Source organism: Polyodon spathula, chromosome 10 (assembly GCF_017654505.1).
Source record: "Polyodon spathula isolate WHYD16114869_AA chromosome 10, ASM1765450v1, whole genome shotgun sequence".
Taxonomy (NCBI): Eukaryota; Metazoa; Chordata; class Actinopteri; order Acipenseriformes; family Polyodontidae; genus Polyodon; species Polyodon spathula.
Window position 1 is genome coordinate 41,271,950 of NC_054543.1, and position 27,259 is coordinate 41,299,208.

General features: G+C 36.1%; 1 protein-coding gene across 6 annotated transcripts in view; it reads left to right on the plus strand.

Moving 5' to 3' along the window:
• LOC121322319 (rho GTPase-activating protein 15-like) overlaps positions 1 to 27,259 on the plus strand; it is a 211,872-nt gene that overhangs the window by 20,880 nt on the left and 163,733 nt on the right. For all 6 annotated transcript variants that reach the window (XM_041262122.1, XM_041262121.1, XM_041262123.1 and 3 more), the window contains exons 5-7: positions 3,334 to 3,395; positions 6,051 to 6,138; positions 14,149 to 14,238. In XM_041262122.1, coding sequence (XP_041118056.1) covers positions 3,334 to 3,395; positions 6,051 to 6,138; positions 14,149 to 14,238 — 240 coding nt within the window. The remainder of the gene's footprint in view (positions 1 to 3,333; positions 3,396 to 6,050; positions 6,139 to 14,148; positions 14,239 to 27,259) is intronic.

The following is a 27,259-nucleotide window of genomic DNA, read 5'->3' on the forward strand; positions in this document are numbered from 1 at the left end:
TTTGAGAATATACATTAACCACCTAAACTCTTTAGACCTACAATGATTGAGGGAGAAAAAGGAGAGCCTTCCTAAAATGTAATGCACACCCGGTGTATAACGTGAACCCTGAGTATAATGCAAATCACTGAGTTGGGTTGCATCGCTTGTATAACATGCATCTCTTGTATACTACCTTAGCAACAAAAAAACCCCAAAAGAATAGTTTAACCCAAGTGTACTGTATTACTTGTATATAACACACATCCTGTATATAACATACACAAATCATTCTAAAATGTGATCACATTATTATACAAAAATGAAGTTACACACATAATCTTTTGTCAAAGAATTAACACATTTTTTGTGGAAAAGTTAAATTTTGACATCAGTTCCCGATTATATAATGTTGAGTCATATACACGATACAGTACTATATTTCAGATTTGGGAATTTTATGTTCAAACTAGTCATACTTAACAAAACTGTATTTAATAATATTTTCTTTTTTTTTGATAAATTCCTTCTACTCAGAAAAAGAAAACGATATTAAATGCAGTTTTGTTATGTGCGATTTGCTGGTTGGCAAAGTTTTCATTTGGTCCCAGCCTTAGTCAATGAACATTGTTAGTATTTTTGAAGTTTAATGGTTTGAATTTATTTCAAGCAATCTGTACTCTAATGTTTACCTTTGGAACTGTTTTATACATGTGGTAAATGTGTGTCTATGTAAAACACACTGGAAATTAAAGTACACCTTGTTTAAAAAAAAGGGGGGGGGGGGAATCAAATAAAAACAAAATACGTAAGTCAGAATTAAATGTTTTTTCCAAGTGCTTTATCTCATCTTATAATACATATTTAAAGGGCCCTTCGTTGTGCTAGTGACAAAAGTTTGGTTTGTGCATCAATCCTAAATCTGAAAGTTACACGGAACAAGAACTATAAACTTCAAACTAAACTTCAAACTGAATTTCAAACTGAATTATTCAAGTCTAGCTATTCATCTCAATAATATTGCAACTACTCACACTACAAATAAAAATTAAATTAACATTTCCTGTTCAGTAATGCAGACTGTCTTACATAGAGGCTCTTGTTAACCTTCTTTAAAACTATAGAGATAAAACGTAGACTTCTGTTTGGATACAGCGCCTCAGTGGTTTTCTTTGAATCATCTGCTGCTTGGGAGCTACAAACAGTTCAGAAAAGCAGATGTACATGTTTCTGTCCTTCGTGGTGAACTCCTTCTGTCAAAGGACCAGCTCTGAGCCTTAAGGTCTTCAGATCATGCACATTAACTGATCACCTAATATTCACAGTCATTGATCTTTTTAACAATGCCTGCAAATCCTTATAGTGACATCCCATGCTCTGTAATGGATGAAGATTGCTATTTTCTGTTCGCATATCCTGTATGTTTATAAGTGTCCGGTATTTACCTCTAATCAAGCTGAGAGTGTGTTCCTTCTGCACTCTTTGTTGTATCAAGTGTGTTAGGCGAGTCAGGTCTGTCATACAAGCAGTGCAACAGAAAGTACTGTACGCTCTCAACTTGAATACTTGATTAGTCACCGAACACTTATAAACACAATGTAGTGATCTCGGTTAATGCAGGCAGGCGCATCACACAGGGTGAGGCAATCCACACACAGGCGGAGGGCGGGCGTGAACCCGGGACCTCTCGCACTAAAGCATAGCACCGACACTGCTGTACAAAAGAGCTGGCTCCTTTGCAAGGAGTGTATATCGGGCTCATGTCTTTTGTGTGATTATATCACCTACCAGCCCTGCTGTTGCCTTCCCCGTTGCACGCTACACTGTCCCCTGCTAGCCTCAAGTCCACCCCAGACTTGCTCACCAAGCTACAGTCCGATGAATGTGTGCCGGGGTACCTGTGTCCACTTCTGACACCAATATAGCAATCTTTGCTAATTCTTTCTTTCTTTCTTTCTTTCTTTCTTCTTATTATTGATTCATTTTTACACTTACTGCAGCCTGGGTTTGAATTGCTGACCCTTGATTATTCATTCATTGCTGAATTCAGATATATGCTGCTCAGTTGCTCTATGCTCAAGGATGAGCTTTCTCTAAGCAGGGGGAAACCCAACTAGGGGGAATTCCCCTTTAGCAAAGCTGTAGCGTGTTTACCTGTAGTGCTGAGGGCCAGCAGTTAAAATCCAGAACGCAGGAAGTATAAAAATGAATAAGAAATAAATAAATAAGCATTAACCAAGATCACTACAATATTATAAGTCATTAAATAAAATAAAAACTCGGTTGTGTTTTAGGCATTAAGAATGCTTTGTCATTGACATTCTAAGTCAGTGTAGTTGTTGCCAGTGGGTTCCAATGGGGACGTGGCTTATAATTTAAAAAGTTATGGATGCATTATAATCCTCTATGTCAAGAGCACATTCTTTCTCTCTCTAATATGTTTGAAGTTTTTGTTTTTTAAGTTTGTCCAGGCCACGGAGGATATATATATATATATATATATATATTATATATATATATATATATATATATATATATATATATGAGAGAGAGAGAGAGGGAGATAGTATATATAGTATTAATTGCAAAGGCATTACTTAACATTACCCCCTCTTTGTTAGACAGGCTCACATTAATTATCAGGAAATATGCACTACCTATATTTAGAGGAGATTAAACAAATATTTGATATTTGAGGAGGGAAAGGTTGTGTTATATATATTGTACTCCCTCACAAAATACATGTGTATGTATGTGCCTTTGTGTTTGGGGAGTTGTTAACCCTTCATTTCAAATATTACTGAATAATCAATCATGTGCATGATCCTCAGGGGGTCACTGCTCTCATCTTTCTACTTGGAATTAAATACAACACTTAACCTAGTATTGAATCCCTAAACACCATAGCCATACAATAAGACCATACAACAGTTAATGATTGTCTGCTGGTGCTATATATATATATGCAGTTCTACTGCAATACTGCTGTTTTGAAAAGTTAATGTGTAAAACAAACTACATACTTTGCAATACTGCAGCACTTTTAATGGTCTTTTGAGGACATTAAATACAAGTGTTGATACACAGTATTACACTGAAATACACTGAAAGCATATTTCACCAGGAAAAAAAATCCACAGTATGATTCCAAAGTTAATGCAGTGCACTAGACTAAAAGTCAGCATCAAAATAATGCAGTTATTTTGAAAGGGACAAACAATCTCCTTCTGTCTTGAATGTTCATTGAAGATGCTGTTTATGTATTTAACTGTAATATCAAACATGACATTTTTCAGTTCTTCAGTTCATTTATATAAACTACGACATACTGCTATGATTTTTTTTTTTTTGCAGGATATAGAAAAAAGTGAATACCTGAATAAAGCCAAAATTGCTGATGGTGGCAAAAAGTTAAGGTATGTTGAAAAAGAAAAATTCTTTAAAGTACATTTCAGATGATGTTGATGTCAATTAGACAGACCTAGATTAGATTTATTAGATTTTGAATCTGTTGTTAGTTATCTCCAGGGATCTGCTTGCTGTGGAATAACATGGAAAACATGAATTTCTATTTAGTCAGAGATGTTTTTGTTTTACACTTAAGGAGGGGCAAAAAACATCAAGGCTTTTTTGTCATTAACATAGGCCACTTTGCTTTAAATTTACATAAACACACCCGTCTAATAAAACTGTTTCCCATATTCAAGTTCAATGTTGTGAGGCTTCAGTTTACTTCAGTCAGTGTCCAGAACTGTTCAAAGGTGCCGAAAACAATAAAAATCACCCCTGAAGATCAGGTCAATCAGTTTGGCAAGGAAAAAATTGTTGTTTTGTACTTCATGCAGCAAGGCTGTAGATTACACTCATAGGCAGGCCATTGTAGAACACATGGGAAGCGCTAAACATAAATTGACCGTAAGCAAGATGAGGCCGAAACAGCAGGGCCATCGAAAACACTGAAACAGACCACTGTGTTTGGATCATTTCAGTGTCTTACAATTGCCAAAGAACAGCGGGAAACTGTTGTTTTGTCAAAATGTGTGCAAAAGCCGACATTCCTTTGTACAAAGTGGATCAACCGAAGGTTCGACATTTTTTGAGCAATAACCATCCGGGTGACAAATACTAGCTTAACTAACATGAATATAAATATATAGACACACACACACACACTACAGGGAACTATTTGTTTTATAGAGTAATAGTTAATGGCACTGGTAGCATGTAACTTGCTTAGAATTTGAGTGTAACCATTTCTATTTGCTTTATTTATTTATTTAGCAGGCGCATTTATGCAAAGCGGCTTACACATCTTATACTGTAATACCAGGTTACAGTTAAAGAATAATTATAGTTATAAACTAAAATACAACATAGACATCAAGTGTAACAAGAACAACAATAAACACTTCCTGCATTAATTGTTACTCAATAGTACTGTCTGTGTGTCTCAATGACGGGAAAACTCATTTAGCATTTTATTTTACTCCCTGAATAACGCAGAATTTTTATTTATTTTTTTGTCTGAGAATTTAATTATTTTTTCCTTACGGATAGCTGGGATCCCTGGTTATCTCTGCCTAAGCTATTTTCATATATATTACAACGTCTCTTATATATAATTACAATTGTTCTTTTGTTCTCCATCTGGTGCAACCAAACACTAAGATGTGGTACAAGCAAATGTTCTATTAATCTGATTCCAACAAATATCAGAGAAATGAAAGTTAGTACCATTTATCATTCTGGCATTTCTACTTATTTTATGTAATGTATTTGTATCTGTAACTGTTGATATCTTATCCTAAACCTTGTGTTGTTTGCTGTTTAGTTGACACAAGATATTGATGAATGCGTAGATGTGGTTTACTGAAAGTGTTTTGCATATTAAGTAATGTCAGTGTCAGTTGGTGATAAAATAAAATATGGAAATAAATACCTGTTTTACTATTGAGGTTATCATATAGCAACAATGTATATATATATCGAAGATTCAATCTTTCATATGAAAGTGGATAATACACGGTTGCTCTGAATAATGTGTAAGTATATTACATGAGAGACTAAAATAGCCCCAACAAAGTAGGCTATGAACCTAACAACAAATCCATCATGCATTATTACTGGATAAATAAGACAGGTATTAGATTTTGAGTAAGTAAATTAATTTAGCGTGAAAGGTGCATACAGTTTTTAATATTAATATAATTATTATTTTTACATAGTTTAAAATGTTATTAAATATTACACATATTCAAAATGTATTTGGTTTGCTGACAATGTATTTATCTATTTGTATACATAAATATTTAACTTAGACTAATTAATGTACACCTGATCAGAGTCTTAGGGTCTAAAATATATATATATATATATATATATATATATATATATATATATATATATATATATATATATATATATATATATAAACTGGGATTTAGCTACACGGTTTGGATTGATGTTTCAAGGGATAACAGGTTTTGTCTTATTTTATTTAGGATGGTTTTAATGCTAAATTATATATTACATTTTATACAGTAATTTCCTCATTATAATGTAGAACTGTTTTTAATGCTTTGCCCTGTATTCTATTATTTCTGTTTTGAAAAGCAATTTTTTTCACTCTTCCATCTTCCACATTCAGTTCTAGTTCTTTCTTGCCTTCCTGCTGTTACTGTTGGTCTTATCTAGCTGAGAGGTTAAGATGTTATAATCTGTCCCCAATAGCCTTAATCGTTGACAGAGAGGGCTTTTTTTGCATATTATACATGCGTTAGCTGGTGTTCATCATAAGCCCACCACCGAGGAAGGGGAGGTCATATTTATCAGATTTAAAGACATGAACATGGAATTTATGAAGCTTAATTTAAAGTTTAATATGCATTATGATTTTGAACCTCAAATCTTGCAAAGTATAGAGTAAATAAGTATGAAATTAAGCATCTTTTGAAAATGTAATCATAATTGTGATATGAATAAATTGCAATTTTGTTGGATCTTGTTGAGTAAGCCATATCTTTTAGTTAATATGTGTATTTATATCACTGCATTTATTCATTTTTCTGTAGAAAAAACTGGGCCCCAACCTGGGTTGTTCTAGATGGAAAGAAGCTGTTATTTTACAAAGAAAGCAAACAACAGGCTTTAACAAATTTGGTAGGTATTTTTGTATAAGTATTACAACATTTTGTCTTCTTTTAATATTTAATTCTAGTTGTATGTTCTGATATGCAGCAATTGATTTCAGGGTTTAACTGTATATTACAAAAGAGTAAAAAAAAAAAAAATCAACAACAACATGAAGTTTCATTTAGTTTTCACTCTGTAACTAAACTGATTGCACTCTTGGTTCACATTTTTTAACCAAAGCAAGCAGACCACAGTTCCAGAATCCAGGGGCATAGCATTGTTACATATAGGTTGATAACCTGTTGAATTCCATCCTTACAATTATACAATTATTGTGTAAGTGCTTGATGTCAGTATTAGTAAATGGTAACTATAGTGTAGCTATGTGTAGTTCACGTACCTGAATTTCGAAGTGTATCCAATATTCCATTACCTGCAGACTATAAAAAAAAAAAAAAAAAAAAAAAAAAAAAAAAAAAAACTTCAGTATATGATACCATAAGATATGGTATTAGATAAGTATTTTGTAAGACATCATTTCTAAACGCTACTCTTTAAACAGATACTCGTACAATTCTTGGAATAATACTATTCCTCTTAATCCTAAGGCACAGTTTGAAAGAAGAAAAAAAAAATAAATCTGCCAGCCCTGGATATGCTCAAATAGAAAATAACCAAGTGAAGCAGCAAAACTCACCTTGTAGCTAAAAACAAAAAGCTCACCTCTATATTCTCAGAAGCAGGAAAAGCTAGCCTTGAAGCTGTCTGTTATGGCATTGTGATTAGAATGGGACAGTCTGACAGTCCATCCGTCTCACCCCCCTGCTGTGTACAGCTGTCAGGGGTGGGTCAGACCTGCCAGGCTGTATCTGTATGATAGGCGGCTGGGAAGGTGCACTCCAAGCAGGAGTCACAATCAATAAGCTCTTTCAGATTGCACAATTGAGGACAATCTTTTATGGTTCTTGCCACTTTAGTTTCAGGGGAAATGTTGTCACCTATCAAAAATTATATGGTTTCTGCAAAGAAAAAAAAAAAGAAAACCTACATAACATTTACAACCAATTTGATCCTGGCAAAGTCATGCTTTCATGCATGAAAGTAGCAGGAGTTGACTTGCTTAGTGCCAGCTTATAAAGCTTGAAAATGTTTAACTGGAAAGGATGTTATTCTGGGAAAATGGGTCTTGGTAAATGTACTGTTATAAGCTGTAGAAATTGAAATCTATTACAGAGAACCACATAGCGAATTTCCAGAAAAAAAACAAACAAACAGTTTTTTAAAGCCCATTTTCCTGGCACATGTATGTAGCCTTATAGGAGTAATTAGACTTCAAAACTGTGTAGCTGGTTTCCTTTTCTTGTAAAATGAGAGAATGTCAATGTACAACACAAACCACAGATCAATATATGGCATTTACAATTTGATTTTCAAATTGTTCTACAACTGACCCTAAAAATATGATGTATTGGATTGGAGGTTACTCATAGTAAACAATTCAAGGTTGTTTTGTATGTATTTGGAAGTTTGTCAGTACAGTAACATAATTAATTTCGAGAAAACAACAAGTCAAGACAACAAGTCTCGTGGATTTCATAAAGCCAATACACACAGCATTCCATGCATTATTATTATTATTATTATTATTATTATTATTATTATTATTATTATTATTATTATTATATTATTATTATTATTAACCCCCAGCCTTGAAAGCAAACTGTTTTAAATCTACATTAAGGGGGCTCATTTGGGTCAAACATCTCTGATAAAGGCAACCACAGGAAACAACCCTTCCTTAATAAGAATAGAAAATGGTAAGAGGTCCCTTGTTGATTTTAGTTCAAGCAAGATGTTCTAATAGCATAGGGCTGTTCAACCTAGTCCATTGCTGGAGCCAGCCACCATGGATTCTGTTAGAACTTGCTAATTTTGGAAATTAGTATGTTACAGTATATCTTAACAAAGTAAGTAGTCAGTGCTCTAGAGAGAGAAGAGTGACCAGTGCTTGATCTGCCAACCTTGGTGGTCTGCAAAGATAATCCTCTGTGGCTGTCAATCATGTAGCAGCCACTAGTCTCTGTGCCCCTCAGCAGTTCCCTATTGTTCTTATTCTCACTGTTGTGTTGCTTACATAATTATGAATAATTATGATGTAATTCAGAAACTTGTCAATGTTGCATTTACAAGGCAACATTCAGAAACGTGAAACTGGATTCAAATTTAAACAATTGTGCAATTAAGTATTCAGGTTCTAGTAAGTGCATGAATAGAAACTATTACGCATTTGCTGTTTAATCATTCTTCTAGGCAGTCTTGTGTTATAATTATGTGTGAGACGTATACAGGTATTCAAGTTAAAAAATGCATCTTAATGTGAGTAGAGCCGAGAAACAGTAATTCAAACAGCAAATAGTCCAATAGGCATTGCTTTCTGATGTAGATACAGTACATTCTGATTGCAGTAACCTGAAAGTAAATACTACTTTGAATATTATCTGGAATAACAATGTCAAGTAACAGCTGAAAATCCTTGTGTGCATGCTGTGTTTATATGAAAAAAAACATGTGTTTATATTGAAAAAGCTACATATTGTACAACCTTTTTCTAATGTTTATTTAAATTTTAAACATTCCTTCAAACTTCATCTAGCCAATGAAGTATACAAGCACAGTAATAAATCACCTAACTGTTCAACAGCACGTAATTCTAGGTGAATTATGTTAGGAATCATTTGAAATATATATATATTTAGAAGGCCGACTAATTTTAAACATCTTGGAATTATCTTTGTTTCTCTAGTTGATTTATTTATAGTGGTAGTAAAATTGATTGGGAGCTTTCAAATGTCTCTGACATGCTGTATTAAAGGTTTGTGAAAGTTCCTCATATGACAAATATACAAAAAATATTATTTTTTTCTATGTTTTTTTTTCTTCAAATATGGCAATTGAAATTACAATCACATTATCAATCAAAATATTTTCTTTCAGCAGCAGTTTGTACTGTAAGCAGCAATATGCACATGTTTTGGAAATGTCCAGCAAAAGCCAGTTTTTATGGTCGGTTTATTCTGCCATATTCAGGGGTGTAGTGCTGGGGTGTTGCGGGAGGGGGGGAAGGGGTTGCTGCTTCCCTACTTCTCTTGGGCAGAGAGAGCACTGATTTCTTACTTCACATGTAGAATATTGAACTGTTTTGCTCCTATTGATATATAGATATACATGTGAATAACCCATACAAATAAGCAAAGAATACAATAACTGTAAGAAACCCTTGAGAGATAAATAATGTAGAAAGGTGAAGGAAGCCTGTATTAACACTGTGCTGAGGTGTCAGTGTTTTACAATTAGATGTAATAATTGGAACAGTTCTTATTTGTAGACCCATATATAAGAAATAATGTAGATAAAATAAGATAAACATTTATTTAAAAGGTAAAACTCAATCGCAACAAACAAATAAAGGGTACCCGTGGCCTTACATGTCATTTTTTTGCAAATAGATGCACTTCTGTTTCAAAACCTCATTAGCTCTTAAGCGGCTGCAATATGACAGTGAGACTAGCTGATTCTGGACCAAATCATTTAATATACGAAAAGGGGGAGTAGGGGAGTGGGGGAGTGGGGGAGTGTTCCACATAGGATTAATAACAATAATGACAGTGTTTTAATGTTGTGTGTATTAGTGTATGAAACTGGTTGGGAAAATATGTACAGTATGTGTTTATTTATTTATCTTTAACGTAAATAGCTGTAGGTCTAGTTGCTTTACAATAATACCTCAATACCGGATTGTCTGAATTTGTAATCAATTGGTAAACTTGTTAGCTTTTTCAAATACGGTAACTACTAGTGATAAGCTGTGGCTCTGTTGAGTGTATGGGGAAACGGGGACTGCAGGCGGCGTGGTAGGGTTGAGAGAGCGGGGGGGGGGTGGTGGGTGGGTGGGGGGTAGATAATAGCGACCCCTCACTTCTAAATATAGCACTACACCACTGGCCATATTTGTGTCAATGTCCCTATAGTATCCTTTGTATAGCAGGCTGCAGCCCATTTTGCCTAACAAACTGGTGATCGATGACCTGACTGCAGATGGAAAAAAAAGTCTTATCTAGATTGACGACATGGAACGTCAAACAGGCAGAGTTACTGGAAGCAACGGGCATCCACAACAAGGTCTAACAAGGTGCGCCAACCATAGTCATTGAATGAACTGGCACCTCAGTCCAGCTGAGCAACATTGTGGTTAACTATTGAATGGAGTCCTTATGCTTGCAGTTAAGGACTATGTGGCAGGCTGGCGAGTGGATAGAGGCCCAGAGACAGTCTTCAGTTCAAAAAAATAACTATTTTATTATAAATAAACACAAAAATGAAAGGGCACAAGGGCCAAAACAAAGCGATTTAAACACAAAAAGAAAGACAAAAAGCAAAACTAACAAAAATAACAATTTCCAGGCTGGGCAATGCCTTCACTGGATTTATCAAAATTCAAAAATCACACACAAAAAACCCACCAACCTGCTTGCTCAGCTCCCTCCTCTCAGATGAGAAGCAGAGGCCTCCTTTTATGTCAGGTGGCTAAATGATAATTGAATAATTACATTAGTTGATTGCTCCCACCTGGGGTAATCAACCTGGGCAGGAAGGATAATTTAACTCCATCCCTGCCAGTATTTCCAAGGGCAGAGCCCTGCTCTGCCACAGACTATATTAAATATATAAACATAATAAACAAAAATAGTGCTAACAACAGCACCAGATTCACAGCATGATTAGAAGGGGACCAGTAAGATGTTTACTAAAGCTAATATATAAGAAGTTTGATGGTTGATTTTGATTTCCATTACATGAAAGTAGATGTTGAACTTCATGGTGATTTGAACTCGGCTCTCGCCAAGATAAGCACCAACTAAGACCTAGCTTTGCAGTAAAATAATGTGATCCATCTGCATCTCCATCCATTTGCGTTGTTTTCCATCTGATGATGTAGATATCCTTCTGTCTGGTGTTGATTGTTGAAGTGTAATGCTGACTCCAGGGTTCAGCTCATTTTGCCTCCCCATTGCATCAGCACACACAACAGCTGCGAAGCTGGCTCCGGGGGGATCAACCCAGTGCGGTGTCCCCAGCGCATCAGCATGACAACCGTCTGGATTGAGTTAAGTAGGGTACATCTCTGGGGTATTTAAGTGGTTACCTTCCATCCTCGATGTTTCGTTGACTAGCCCACGACACCTCAAGTGGGGTCAACATTGATTCTGGTATCCCAGCATCACCCCCCTCCATCCACTCAGCTCAGCCCAACTTACTTACCTGTACATCAGCGTTGCTTTCTTTCTATTGTTCTTGAGATCCCCATCCAGAATATTTCAGCTTCAACAACAGCCAGTTGCTGTTCCTTTCTGCTGCTTCAGATAAGTTCTTCACTGTGTGACGCAACTCTTGGCCACTGAACTCGACGTCTCTGCCTCATCCACAACATCTTCCCATGGCACTGTTAACTCTACCAGATGAACAAAACGTTCTGATCCAGACCACAAGACAATGTCTGGTTGAAGGTTAGTGGTGGCAATCTCAGGTGGAAAAATAAGCCATTGACCAACATCTGCCAGCATTGCCCAGGCTCTAGCAGCTTCCAGTTGTCCTGAGTGAGGCTTGATTTTAACACCTTTTCTTGTTGGTTGCTCTCCTGGATGGAGGAATATTGTCTTTTGTGTGTAATGCTTTGATGGAACTGGTGACAACTTATTGGTCAGGTTACTCTTGTCTGGTCATGGCGCTAAGTAAACTGTCCTTGGCTAAGACCCACCTTACATCCTGTCAAATGTGTCTTAATGTTGCAGGTAATGAACACAAAGAACATGAGGGATCCTCACCCACCCAGAGGTTTAAGTTTTGTGGTGATGGGAGAACATCATATGTTCTCATCAACTGATCCTGCTCTGTTCCATTGTCCATAGGTCTTGCCAGCCAATCTTGCTTTGTTCCACACTCTCCAATCTCATCCATTCTCCCTGCTTGGCCTGGGAAATGGCCTTTACACACCTGATCCTCTCCTCCTGCTTTTGCACCTCATTGATTACCAGCTTCCTCTGTTGAGCTGGGGTTGCCTTGTGCCATGTAGGAGGAGCTGAACTGAGACCAAAACCTCCTTTTCCATGCTGAACTTTCCCCATAATATCTCAGATTTGAAGGGCAGCCTTAGCATCTTCGACAGCTTTCTCTGCCATCCATTTTCTTCCATTTTTCAACACAGGTGCTGCCTCATTTACGCATTTGTCACATGAATCTACTAATGTTATTTCAGTCAGACTTTGGCGCACTTAAACTCCTCGGTTAGATCAAAGATTGGTAGCTGCAGTATTCCTTTACCATAAAATCCCACTCTGCTGAGGCAGCATGGAACTCCCAACCATTTCCTGACATATGAACTGATTAAAGCTTCCAACTTCTCAATTGATTTCAAGGAAACCTCGTACACAGTCAGTGACCACAGCAGTGTTGGCAATAGACCAAACTGAAAGCACCAGAGTTTGTTTGCCTAGTAAAGCGCTGCTGTCTATGCTCTTCAACCCTTCCACTGCTTGTTGTGTAACTTCTCCCACATGAATCGTGTCCTTTAGATCCCCGTTGTACCATCTCCCTAGACTTTTCACTGGCAATACCGACACCTTTGGTATTGCCTCACCATTAATGTAGAACCTTTTATCTACTACTTTACCTTTAATTATAGAGATGCTCCTTGATTTAGTGGGCTTGAATTGCATTTGTGTCCATTCAATGTTATTGGTTAATTTGCCCAATAACCTATTAGTGCAGGCTACTGTTGTAGTCATTGTTGTCATGTCATCCATGTATGCTCGAATTGGTGATAGTCACATTCCACAAGCCAAGCGCTCTCCTCACTACCCATTTTGATGCCCTTATAATTACTTCCATTGCCATTGTAAAAGCCAATGGACAAATGGTACATCTTGCTATTATTCCAACTTCTAGGCATTGTCATGTAGTGCTGAATTCTGAAGTTGAAAAACTAAATTGCAAATCTCCAAAGTAGGCTTTCACTAAATTTGTTATTGTCATCGGTACGCTGAAAAAATCAAATGCTGCCCAAAGAAGTTCATGTGGCACTGAACCATATGCATTAGCCAAATCCAGGAATGTCACATGGAGCTCCTTTCTCTCCTTTTTTGCTGTTTGAATTTGTTGCCAGATTAAGCTGATATGTTCCAAGCATCCTAGGAAACCTGGAATGCCTGCTTTTTGTACTGAAGTGTCAGTGAAGTAGTTCTTTAATAGGTAGGTTGACAATCTCTGAGCAATAATGCTGAAGAAAATCTTGCCTTCTACGTTTAATAGGGAAATAGGATGAAACTGATCGATGCTTGTAGAATCCTTTTCTTTTGGTATAAAGACTCCACCTGCTCGGCGTCATGCTCTTGGTACAACTTGTTTTTCCCATGCCACTTTCATCAATTTCCACAGGATTTAAATGCCGGAGATTTATTTATGCAGCCCTCTTCTTACATTTTGTGTTACAATAACCAAAAAGGTAGACAATCATTACTGCAATTCTGTTACGATAAAGCAAAGAAAGAATTTCACAACAGTGTTTTACTGTTTGTTAAATTAAATGAGGTCTTCCCACAATAGCTTCTGCACTCTTTAATTCTTCAAGTCCAAGCAAAAAAAAGTAGACAATCAAAACTTAGATTTTTAAACTTTAAATCACAGAGACAATTAAGATTCACCCAAAGTAATTTGGAGCCTATGAGTGCAATTCATTTGATCACCAAGGGACACATGTTATAGGGCACACTGATTGTTTTAGAATATTTTATGTGTGAAAAAAAAAAAAAAAAGATTTAAAGCAAAAGGATTTGTTTAACCCTATCTAGCATGAGATTGTTTCAGCTCTGAAATTTGAATTCTCATGTTTTAGAAACAATCTAGATAACATGAATTGTATTTCTATCATATTTCTTGGGATTAGCTTATCGATATACAGATGCCATTTGTTCTTTATTTCAGAAAACTGGATGCAAGCCCGAGAGCGTAGATCTTTATGGTGCTCAAATCGAATGGACAACCGAGAAGTCGAGCCGAAAGAACGTATTCCAGGTAGGATAACCTGCACACTGTACCTGTAAGAAGTATTTTTTACAGCAGGGCCCAGAAGCTGCTGGCTGTTAAAAGATGGGGGCATTCAGAATGCTGGACAAATTGTCCTATCATCTTTGTATCTGGCATTCAGTGGTAGACATACTAAATCAATAACCTCAAATACGATTATAAAGTAATAGTGTTGAGGAGGAACCTGCAAATATTGATTTATTTCAGCCGTTTATAAGTTAGCCATATCCAGACTACATTCTATTACAGTACTTGTTATTCAACACATTGTTATTGCATACTTTCAGATAGCACATGGAAATACGGGATCAACTTATCTATGGTTATACTTTTTTTTTTTATTGTTGTTGTATCAGCATTTAAGTGAAATCACAAGCCTCAAAATGTTGTGACTTATACAAGTTTTATGGAGTCACGTAACATATCTAATATGTTTTTAAAGATTATCAGGTCATTCCTTTTTGGATTTTTTTTCCCCCCAGTAAACACTGACTTAACTAAATATCCTTCTGGCAGAATGCTTAAACAGGGCACTGATTCAACTAACTGTGGTTGTCCTGTTTATTTATACTGATGCTAAGGTTTAAAATGAGGTACGTCTCTTGGATACAGCGAAAGAAGAGTAAGCATTAGCCATTCAAACCAAAACAAAACTGTTTAATATGTTCAAGAGGAATTGCATGGGTTCTTTGTATTAGCAAATTGTAACCTTTTCAAAAAACTTTGTCGTAGCAGGTAAAGACAAAAGTCCGGCTAATGTTTTGTGTGTTTTTTTTTTTTTAACTGACATATTAGATATAATTGAGCCTTTAACTTTATCAAACATACATAAATGTTTGCAAAAAGTCCGAGCCTCACTATGAATTAATTATTTCCCGGGCTCATCACATGAGTCGGGATATTTATTCATTGGACTAGAAATAGAAACAAAACCAAGCCATTTTTGTGTTTTCAATCCTGAAAATGTGCCGATGTTGTAATAGCAGGAAGTGCAGCCCTTGTAAATTATTACCATTATACTACTTCTTTTTTGGTTTTTAAGTGCAGTAAACTTGGATGTAAACATTTTAAAATTGAAATAAATGATGAGGCCTTTATTTAGAATTTGGAATGTTTAACTCTGAGTTCACTGCACCTAAAAACAATTATTCCCTTCATCATATTTAGTGATGGAGTTCACACTGACTGGGTGGTTAAAGTTTTATTTTTTTTGAAGTGCCACGTTAGTATACAAATAGTGGACTACTTTTGAGTCAGTAGCATTTTTGAAAGCTTCTCTAGGCTTCCTACGCTCTTTGACTTGTGGTTGTATCCTGAGGGCCATGCTGTCACGTACAAGGAGAAGTTTCGTAATACTGTAGGTTTTTATGACTAGGAACCATGACAGGGTCAGAAGTCCTAAAAGCAAACAGTAACCTAGTTACCAAAGCAATGTCCTTACCAAGAGTTCTAGAGCAAACGGTCCTTTTCTCTACATTTTGTGTCTTACAAATATTACACACCGGAATCCATTTTGGTATTAATGCAACACACAGAAAAGGGAAATATAGGTTTCTTACTCAAAGCTGTGTTGTAAGTGCCATATCATGCTTGAGGTTTTGTAAAGAATGATACGTTATGTAATGGCAAAACAGCTGAAAAGGATGAACTTGAGTTTGGCTAGGAATATTACTTTGATAAATATGAAGGACATTCAACAAGCCTCTCTTCCTTGATTCCTGAAATCAATAGTGTTTTAATACTGTAAAGCACGTTTCCTGTTTGGTCTATTCAGATTTTGTAACCCTATAGAAAATCAAATAACAGGTCTTGTCAAAAATGGCTTGCAAACAAATTAGAATTGTGTAATGACACATATATTATATAGAACTGAATCTGACATTAACTGTCATTTTATAGGTGGGACAGGGGACTTTCAAAACAAAAATACTTGGTATTGTTACTATTTTCTTTTAGATTGTCAGAATAAGTGTGAGTTTGTGTTTATGTCTGTTTTTTTTTCTTGTTTATTCACATTTTAGAACAGAAAAATCACTAGAAGCCCAATTCAGATAAAATGTTTTAGCTGGATGGAAACGTAGCAATTACTAGAGCGAATGTGCAGTATTCAATTAACACATCAATGATGTTGATGTGCTAATTCAGTCTGCATTAATATTACTCCAAATGCATTGAATCAATTGCATTGACTTATCAGTCCCCTTAGCTTCCGTCCAGCTCCAAAGATAGTTGAATTAGGTTATAGGTTGATTTTTACTGTGTTGGGTACACTATCTATAATTGAAGTGTTACAGGACCCCCTGCAGTTCACAAGATGCATATTACTTTACCTTTGCTGTATCCCATGCTGTCAATATTTGTCAACATAGTTCTGATTGTTTTGATATTTTTTTTTTAAACACATAGGTGGATCAACATAGGAATTCATTTTACTCGGGAACATTCATCAGAAGAAAGTTTTTTTCATCTAAACATCACAGCATATCCAGTTCATGCTCCTACCTGCAGCAATGCCAGTACTCTGATTGAAACTAGTGGCATGTTGTGGGAACAGAAAACCAGCATTTTTGCAGGAGGAAGCATAATCTGGATATACTGCGCTCCTTAGAATTTTTTGTTTTTTCTCCTGGTCTACGCTCCTGAATAAATGTTGAGAAATGTATTTCCCAGTTGATTTACAGTGTGATTACAATGTTTAAAAGAGTCTGCAATATGTTTAAAAATATATCGCTGCAATATGGAAAACCCTGGATATAGCAAAGGTAACATAATGTGTGTCTTGTACACTAACTCCAGGCACGTTAGAATTACAGTACAAATAAATGTGTTATTGTGTAGGGGAAATTAATGTATTGTTCTTTGTACTTCATATCACATCTTTATATGGCTGTTCATTTTTATCTAATTTAGCTGTTTCTGTACATGTCACTCTCTGGGAGTTAGACATGCAGCTCCATACATAGAGATCTTGTTGAGGTGCTACAGTATGTGAAGTGTTTTTGTATATCTGCATTCCTTACATCTAGCTGTGGCTCATATATATATATATATATATATATATATATATATATATATATATATATATATATATATATATATATATATATAAAACAGCACAGCAATACATTAAAATACATATTAAAACTAAATTAACAGAGGACAAGGGTGGCAAATGCTGCTCTGTTTATCATAGATGTTTGGCTTTCCCAGAGTAATGCAAAAAAATATTTTAAATGAAGGCAGCTTCCAGATGTCAGACTTCATTGCTCCAAAGTGGTATTTCACTGTTCAGTATTTTGACTGAAACCTTAATGCAACGAGGATTAAAGGGATTACAACATAATCTCAAATAATCCAAAGTGCCATGGACAGAGAAATGCTTGTAATAACTATATAAACCCATCCTGAGGTCTGACAGCATTGTCAGTCAGTGGCAGGATTGAAATGAGTACAAGTTGCTAATGCTGTACATTTTTGTATTTTAAGAGACATGCCTCTTAAACTGTTGACTAGCTAACGTGGGACAAAGTCCTTACAAATGAGGGCGAGATCGGGCTAAGAAGATTTCTCATTTTATTTATTTATTTATTTTTGACTAATGTCAGATGGATTCTTTATAATACGTAATGCTCTGGTTTAATGTATCTGATTTGAAAATGTTTTAAGTGTTGCATTTCATTAGTTATGTTTGTATGCATTATCTAGCATGTGCTTAACGTTCTCTATCCATACATCATTTTGTGAAACAATTTAAAGATTTTTTTGGGACATTTGAAGGGTTATGATGATATACTAATGTGTTTTTATCTTCTACACCAAGTAAAACATGTGCTCTTTATTAGGCTGGGCAGTTTTGACAATTTGTCACATTGATCTTAAAATTGTTTGTGTGCTATAATTAACCTTTTTTTTCAAAGTATGTAGTAAACCAGTTATTAAAGCTTTTCAGTCATTTCAGTCAGTTGGTTGTTTGAAACTAAGAACAATATTTAACAAAATAGAAAAAAATGCATTTGCTTTTCAATTATCTGTACAATTATTGTATAATTTACATTTTCACTTTTAGATCTGCCTTTAGGCCACACAATTATCTTTTACCAATGCATCTTATCCTACCTGTTATATGAAATCAGGAATGTTTCACTGATAATGCAGGGTTTTCTTTACTTCTGCAATATGTTATGTGTACTTACAAGTGTTCGATAATGCTGTTTTCGCAACTGTAGTGCTGAACCGCGTCTTCTTTAATGTTAGCATCAGAAGGGTATCCTTTGGTCTCGTAATTTATGACATCACAGAACCCCTAGATTACATTATTTTCCTGTAACTCACTAAAACCCATCTATATATATATATATATATATATATATATATATATATATATATATATATATATATATATATATATATTTATTTGCATCCTGAGACATTCGGGGGAAAAAAAGGAATAATACCCTGGTAGTGACATAAAAAGTGCATATTCAACTCTTGCGCACTCCAGAGACTACTTTCAAACACAAAATGTCTCGTTTTCAATCACTCGCAAACACCCACAATTCATGTTTTTTTGGCACTTTTAACAAATGTATTTATACTCTCTCTCTCTCTCTCTCTCTCTCTCTCTCTCTCTCTCTCTCTCTCTCTCTCTCTCTCTCTCTCTCTCTCTCCATATATATATATATATATACAAACTTTTCATGTTTATGGTGGTTTTGTGAATCAACAGATTATTTGTTTTTATGTACTGTACAGTATTTGCTCGAAAGGTGCCAGTAAACCTTTAAGGTCTTTCAGATCAACATACTGTAGATTAAAAGAAAGGAAATTCATTTTGTTTGCTTTACCCTGCTGGGTTGCATTGCCTTAAATCTCCGTTGTCAGCTTGCACAATGATTATGTTTCAAAATAAAAAAGAAGGGCTTGGCTTTGCCAATATTTCTGAAAGGATCTTGTTCCAGGAAATATTATGTTCAGTTTTGTTTGCATCAAATAAAGTGCATTATCTTTTAGCAAAAGTATCCATGCAAGAATATTTTTTTGAGTTTTGGTGTTATGGAACATGTTAAGTCATGTATTTTCAAATCAGGTTAATATTTCATTTGATGTGAGCCGCCAGTCAGGTACGGAAACCATGTCCTTCAATTTATCACTGTTTCAGTCAAACCAGCCTCCTGCGTCACAATAGGTTTTGCAGCAACCTCCTAGCAATGCATTCTACATCTCTTCTGAAAGCAGCCTCATCTTTGGCTCCGTCTAAATCTCCTTAACACTTAAAGACCAACATCGGCATCCTATCAAAATTCTGTTTGGCAGACACTTGTGCAACAACCTCCTGCAATCCCAAGGAGGCACTTCATGCAACTTAAATGAGTTTCTTTTCATTCACTTCAGCAGATCTCTGCTCTCTACAGCAGGCCACTGTCCACAACTGACGGCAGCCCACCGCACACTGTTATGATCTCCATTTTAGCAGATCTCTGCTCTCTACAGCAGGCCACAGCACACTACTGGAGGTAGTCTACCACACTGTTACAGATCACCGCTTCAGCAGATCTCTGCTCTCAATGAAGCAAGAAAGCATATTAAGATGTGGGCCAATTCGTCACTGGAACGGCCTGTTGTTATTCTATCTAGACCTAATCATCTAAATAACCTGATAAATCTACAGTCCATATCCTCAATTTTGGAAGATCTTCCTCTCCCCTTATAATGCAGTTACTACATTGCCTCATTTGGATTTCAGTATCTTTTAATTTCTTCATTCATGCCCATTACATTCCCAGTTCACATAATGCAGCTGGTGCTCTTTCTCACGTACAGATTGCCAGATTTCAGCAGTTGGTTCCCACAGCATCTCCCGCACCTCTCCAATACCAGCACCTAGTATTCCTGTGAGCTATCCTGTCTTCAACCTTCTTCAATCTGCTAGAAATTACATGTCCGCTGCCGTAGCTCCATCATCAAGATCATCCTACTCTACAGGCTGGTCTTCTTTCTCCTCCTTCTGTGCAAACTAATTCAGCCAGTTCCATTTAATGAAGACTGGATCCTAGCCTTTATTGTCCATGCACGAGACATTGTACACCTCTCCACTTTCACAATCAAATCTTACAGCTCCGAAATTCAGTCCCATTACCATCTTATGCCAGTGTCCTCTTCGATTCTTCTGGCCATTCCAGCAATCCGCCTGGTGCTCCATGGCATATCTAAGAGTTCCCCTTCTACTTCCCCAAATCTACTCCCTATATCCTCGGATATTCTACAGTCGCTCATATCAGTCTTGTAAAAAGGCTGTTTCTACCTCTTCAATCTCCTCATGGAAGTCATGTGCTTAATTGCTTTCTTTGGAATAATCAGAAACTCCAAATATACATTCCCATCCCTTTCCACCTTCTCTTCTCTTGGCATCCGTTCCAACAACATCTCCTTAGTTCCAGATTCTCATTTCCTAATTATGCTCCGCATGTCTAAGACAGATTAACTTTATCAGGGTCAAATTATACAGCTGTCAAAGATGAATTCTCTATTATGTCCCTACACCTCCTTGTCTAATACATCTACAGCAAGAAGCCTTTCCTCATGATGGATTCACTGTTCACCAGCTCCTCCTGTGAAGTAGTTACAAGACATTTGGTTCTCAATGCACCTTGCCGCTCTCATCAGCAAAGTAGGCCTTTCTCCTCAGTTCTACACTCTTCACTTCTTTAGAATTGGAGTAGCCACCTCAACAGCAAAAGCCAACATCAATCAGCATCTACTTAAGAACCTAGGGCACTGGTCCTCCTTATCATTAGAATCTTACAAAAAAAAAAAAATGTTAGCATGCTTGGAGTGATAGCTACCTGATCCGCCAAGTCCACCAGCGGTTTTCCTCACTAATCCATCTTGTTTGTCTAGTATGTCTTTTTTCCTCCTTTTATAAATGTTATGCATTGGCACGGGTGTGGTGGGGGGAGAGCCAGGGGTCCAACCTTTGGGGGTAAGTGAGGCTCACTTCCCTGACCTCTATGGCCGTCGCCATCCACACCTCCGCTGAGGAGGGGTTCTCATCATGTGAGTCAGAGGGTACCCCTGGGCCCCACGCTCTGTCCTTTAGCAGCTCTTTCTCTCTCTCTTCCTCAGAGACTGGGCTCTATTTCCAGCTCACTATTCTATCATTCCTTTTCCAGGTTCTTCAGTGCAAGAGCCTATTCCTTCTACATGACTGCCACTCTGCAGAACCTGTCGTGGGCTCCGCCGAGGCAATCTATCTTGTGTGTGTTCTGGTTCCCGAGGCTGTTGAACAGTCTGTCTTCGAGGTCGCTCCCTCTCCTCTGGCCAAGAAGGCGCCCGTCGTTTGGGATCCTCTTTCCTTTCCTATCCTATCCCCTGAGACCACTCCTTAAACCACCTCTACAAGTAACAACCTTTCACTCCAGCCCCAGCTCTCGCCCCATGAAATATAGTTTTGCAATAATTTGTATAGCACAAATGCTGTGATAAAACTGTGTAGGTTTAGGGTGCTACCTATAATACTGAACTATGATATAAGTCACAGTGCTGCCACCCTGTGTATTTGTTTTCAATAACTTTAGTCACATCTTTTTTAGACCATGTTAGAATGTTTGTTAATTATTGGAATAATTAATTATTAATTAATTATTATTAATCTGTTTTTTTTATTTTTTTATTACAGTTCATTATTTTATTTCCAGACACGTTTATGTATCCTAGATTGGACTTAATCCCAAATAGTTGTTTCAAATATCTGATAGCACTGTTTAGCCTAGAATTGTTATAAACGGTTTTATAAAAAAGATCAAATTTTTTGCTATTTTCCTAGACATATTAATGTTCTTTAAACCATTAATCAGACCCTTATTAATACAATAAATAAATCAGCAGGCAGATGCATGTATTATTTAAAATGTAGTGCATTGAAAAAGAGGGCTGTAGATTTATACATAGCTGTATCTTAAAACACACACACACACACACACACAAACCAAGGTGACATTAGTCCTGACTTAATAAAATGGTTATACAGATCTCTTAATACAGACATCACATTTTTAGGATTTTAAATTCTAAGTACGAATTGGTAATAAATGTTGCTTAGATTAGAACTTCTTAGTTGTTCTTAGTATATGCATTTTTAAATGTTAAAGTAAATTTACACATATATATATATATTGGAAACTTGTTTTCCTGTATTGTAGCTTTGTTGCTGAAACTGTCCAGAGCCATAGCTCATGGGAATATCTTGGGTGGAATGTTATTAGTCTTTGAAAAATGTACACCTTCTGAGAAAAGAATAAAGCAGGAAAGCTCAGTCAAACAATTCAAATGAAGAGAATTCCCAAGATTGGAAAAAACAACTCTTTGGCTGGAAAAGTTGGACAGAAAGGTTTACTTTAGGATATGAGTGGGGGTGGACAAGCAGAGATTGCTATGTGAAGTTTTTCTACGGTAGTTGTACAAAAAAACCTATACTGTTTCCGTATTTAATACATGGGAAAATAAAGTCTTGCTGAAATAATAAGTGTCTGGTGACAATTTTTATAAATTGTTACATTTGTTACATTGTTTTTACTGAGGATCAGTGTTTAAATTGTATGCAGAAGATTTCCAAAATAGCAAAATGACAGGGTGGTGTAATGGATTAGTGCCCTCATTGTAAAACTTCACCCTCTCCCAAGTTCCTTCAATGGAAGTTCAACCCAGACTCTAGAGTGAATTGGAAGCTGATGGCTGTGCAGGTCATTACCTTGCAAAGCACTTGTCTAGACACATAGATTACTCTGTCCAACATGTATGGGCGTCATAACTTGGACACATAACCAGGGAAAGATATGAAGAAAAACTTAATAGATTGCAAAATTAATCCAAAATTCCATTAATTTGTAGGACTTTAAGGACAAAAAGGATTTTTTTTTCCCCGAGCCCATTCTCACTTGTGTCTTAGAGCTATTCAAATTCCAACTTAAATGTAATGACATTCATGGTGTAAAGGACACATTAGGAGGATTTGCATTAAAACCAGTCATATACAGAGGACAAATATACAGCATCTGTATATCATAGATCGTAAGCTTTCTAATAATATATAATGCAACATATTATTTCGATTTTCATTGTGCTCTTCTCAATGTGTTACTGAAACAATTAATTGATGCACAGTATACTAAACTGTATAATATATACAAATAATATGTGGTGTCATACATAGTTAGAAAGCTTGCTAAACTCATTATATACAATATAATTTAAAAAGAGACCTGGTAGGATATACGTATAAAAGGCTTTTTGCATATACTAAAATGAGTGCATATTTGTTTTTATACAAACATGCAAGTTCTTTTCCATACACTGCAAATAACATCAATGTTATGAGTTAGTACTTGAAAACTGGTTATTAAGTCCTGTTTGTGCATCTGATCCTCAACTAAAAAAATGGAGAAATATAATTAGGGTTAGGTTTGAAGTTTCTTTTCTTTTTTGTTTAACAGAGTCCGGTTTTAAGTTTCTTTTTTGCCTTTTTTTATTTTAAACAAAAATACTTTATTCACATTACTTACCTTAATTTTTTTCTCAATTAAACATGAATAGGTTTTTAAGTGCAACTGCAGTTTCCCACAGCCAAATTTAACTCTCCTTTTACACACAGGACCTCAGATCTCAGTGCTAAGTCCTAATTACTTGTAAATCATATTTTCAACAATATCTGGTAAGTGACCATTTGAGAAGAGAAACAGGAGCATGTGCATTACAGTAAATGTTAATAGAGACATAAAACTGCTTCCTGGATGAAATGGTTCCTGTCGCCTTCTTAGCAAGTAGATTTTTTATAATGGTTCAATTTGAGCAATTGGTGCACTTCCATAACCCAGCAAACTGATTCTAGCTGAAAATGCAGCTTTGGCAGGCTGTAAGCAAATAACCTTTTGATTGCACAGACTTGCTTCTGATAGCTAAACACCACACTAGAGGCCTCTTTGTTTTCCTCCAGTTTCTACAAAATAGCTGTAAGCTTGTCATGGCTGACAACAAGGTCCAGTGGTCTGTCAGCGTACACAACAAGATAAAGAGCGAGAGGGAAAAAATCCTGGCTCCTGAGAATTCCAGAAGAGAAGTGGACATTGTGTTTGCAAAAGAGCTTTTTCTATTTGTTTTCTCAGTGACAGCCATACTTTAACAAAAAAAATAGTTAGAGCATGCAAAGGAAAGAGTATGTAGTACAATAGGCTAGCATGACATGATGGATCTAAGGTTTGACAAACACAATTGGACACAGCTTCCCTTGGGTTCACATATAGCAGTTTTTCTTATTTGTACTATATGCAACAGCCCCTTGCGGTACTTTAAAATAAAATCAATTTGCAGAATATACTTTAAATTGCATAATGTACCTTGTTGAATAAAAATTCTGGTTTTCATATATTGTTTTTTTCTGCTGCAATCTTTTTAACACAATATATGCACAGATTCCAGGAATAAATACAATGTATCAAATCTTATTTATGGTAACTAATATGCAATTCCCTAAGTTACTATATAATAATAATATATAGCGCCTTTTGTAGTGGACCACCATCACAAAGCGCTTTACAGAGGTAGCCTGTGAACTGTGCATTATATGCAGAGTCACTTACAATAGGACATTGATTTAACATCTCGTCTGCAGGATGGAGCACGTGGAGGTTAAGTGACTTGCTTAGGGTCACACTGTGAGTCAGTCAATGGCAGAGGTGGGATTTGAACCAGTGACCTGGTTACAAGCCCTGGACTTTAACCACTGGACCACACTCCCTCCTTAACTATCCTATATACTATCGCAAAAAAAAAAAAATGGGTATACATTTATACATATTGTCATGTAAAGATAATAACATAACTTAAAACATAATCATATAATATGTTTAAAAAACCAAATGATTAGATTGTTATGAGATCTTATTTACTAAGCTGCTTTCTTATTTTTGCATGCTGTCCATGTACCTGTCACCTGTCAAGTACAGTTATCTCTTATGCATAAAAGCTGACTTGACCATCACAATCTTTTGATTGCTGTTTCAAAATAGTGACATTGACAGGGAAACCATGGAACACAGTGCTCAGGGTAATACAGACTAGCATGACCATCTGCCAGGTGACCAGATTGTCTAATTGCCATTTTTTGACAACAGAAAAGCTGAACCATCCATTTCAGGAGACAGAAACACTAAGATGCTTGTCACTTCCCCAGAGTTCCAATGTAGACAGTCATGTTATGATATTCATGTTATACACTGAGACAATTCATAACAATCCACCACAGAAGAGAAAACTACAATATTACTAGTCTTCTTCCTTCCCTTTGTTACCGGTCCTTCCTGATGACACCATTCACCTTGTTTGCATATATGGTAAAGTATTTCAAAATAACTTTTCTCAAACTTGAAAGGCTGTCCTTTTGGTATTTGTGGTTTCTGCTGGTATGTTAATGATTGGAAATCACTTGAAAGCCAAAAAATAATATGATCTCCACAGTAACATCCGGGAGACTTTTGAAACAAGTTTTCTTCAGTCACATTGGAGCATTTGAACCCACTGTAAACAAATTATATATATATATTTTTTTTTTTTTAAATCAGTCCTGCTAAGCATTAGCAGCTACATTTTGCCAAATTCTTTTTTTAACAGTTATAACATTCATGGGTGATATATGCTTTGAATGTGAAGTGTGAGAATTACACTGTAGCCCCAAGGATGGGAAAAAAGCAATGTGTGGGGGTACCTGGATTGGGTTTCATAAGCAGGTGTTTTTGGGGATTTTTTTGTGGCAGTGGACCACCTGTTTTCTATCATTGTTCTTGGTTCAAGTTGGCCATGTGGGGCTTCTGAGGCTATCAGGCAGGGGGTTCTACATGTTGTTGAGAAGGCAGTGCTTAACTATGTTTTTGTTCTGGCGATTCAGCTGTGAATCCTCATGAGGGCTGAGCAAGACTGCTTTTTTCCCCCTCTTAAAAAGCTCCGGTCCCTGCTTGAATGGTTGCTGTGTCCAAGCCCAGTGCTCTAATCCTGGCCTGCTCATCCTCTAAGCAGGGTGTTAGTTTAATCCCTCTCATTTAGGCAGCTGCATTTCCCAAGAAGTTTAGAAAAAGTTGTAAATCTTTGACTGACACTTTCAGCTGCAGCTACTTTCTCAAGATCCAACTTGTTCTCTGCAGTTAAAAACTTAAACTTGAGTGTGAAGATTTCATTATTTTCCTTTGAAAAATGTGTTAATGAAAGAAACAGGCTATACACAAGAATATAAGCTTATCCCTTTTAGTAATATGTTAAACGAAGAACCCAATGTTTTCTCATGAGCAAAAGAAAAAAGAAAAGGAAAAAGAATGGATCAAATTTTACGATAACGCTACAGTCCAGAAATGTTTTACAATTTGTAGATGTTCGTACTGTAATTCAGTTTTTCTTGCTGGTACACCAGTGAGCACTTCATCCTCAAGTTTATATTTTATAGCTCTAATGATGCCATAAAAGGTCTAAAATGTTGATGCAATTTACAATCTGCATGAGAATCTGAAGCACTTAGCTGTGAAATCTTAAACATTAAAACTGCTTTGGGGCACCACAGTTAGTCTGTCTAGGGTTACATATTATCTAGCTTTCATCATTTGTAAATATTGTTAATAGGTTTTATTTTAACCAAGGAAAGGTAGCTGAACAGCTTTGACCAAAGCTGTGGAACCTTGTCAGGAGAGGGTCATATTTAAAGACAAACAAACCAGAAATTACTCCCAGTGTGCCTTTCACTGTCACCTCTATGATACCTTACTATTTATTGAATTCATGTACAGGGTTCATTTTCTGACATCCATCCAGTCTTGATATGACAGCCCTTAATTACAGTATATGTCTTTCTTAAGAGTTCATTTTAAAAAGTGCAGGTACACTATGAAATTAATTGCAAGAATAATTGCTAGATGCATTCCCATACCACCAAGCTCAGTGCATCTACAGATAAATGTATTTCTAATGACAATAT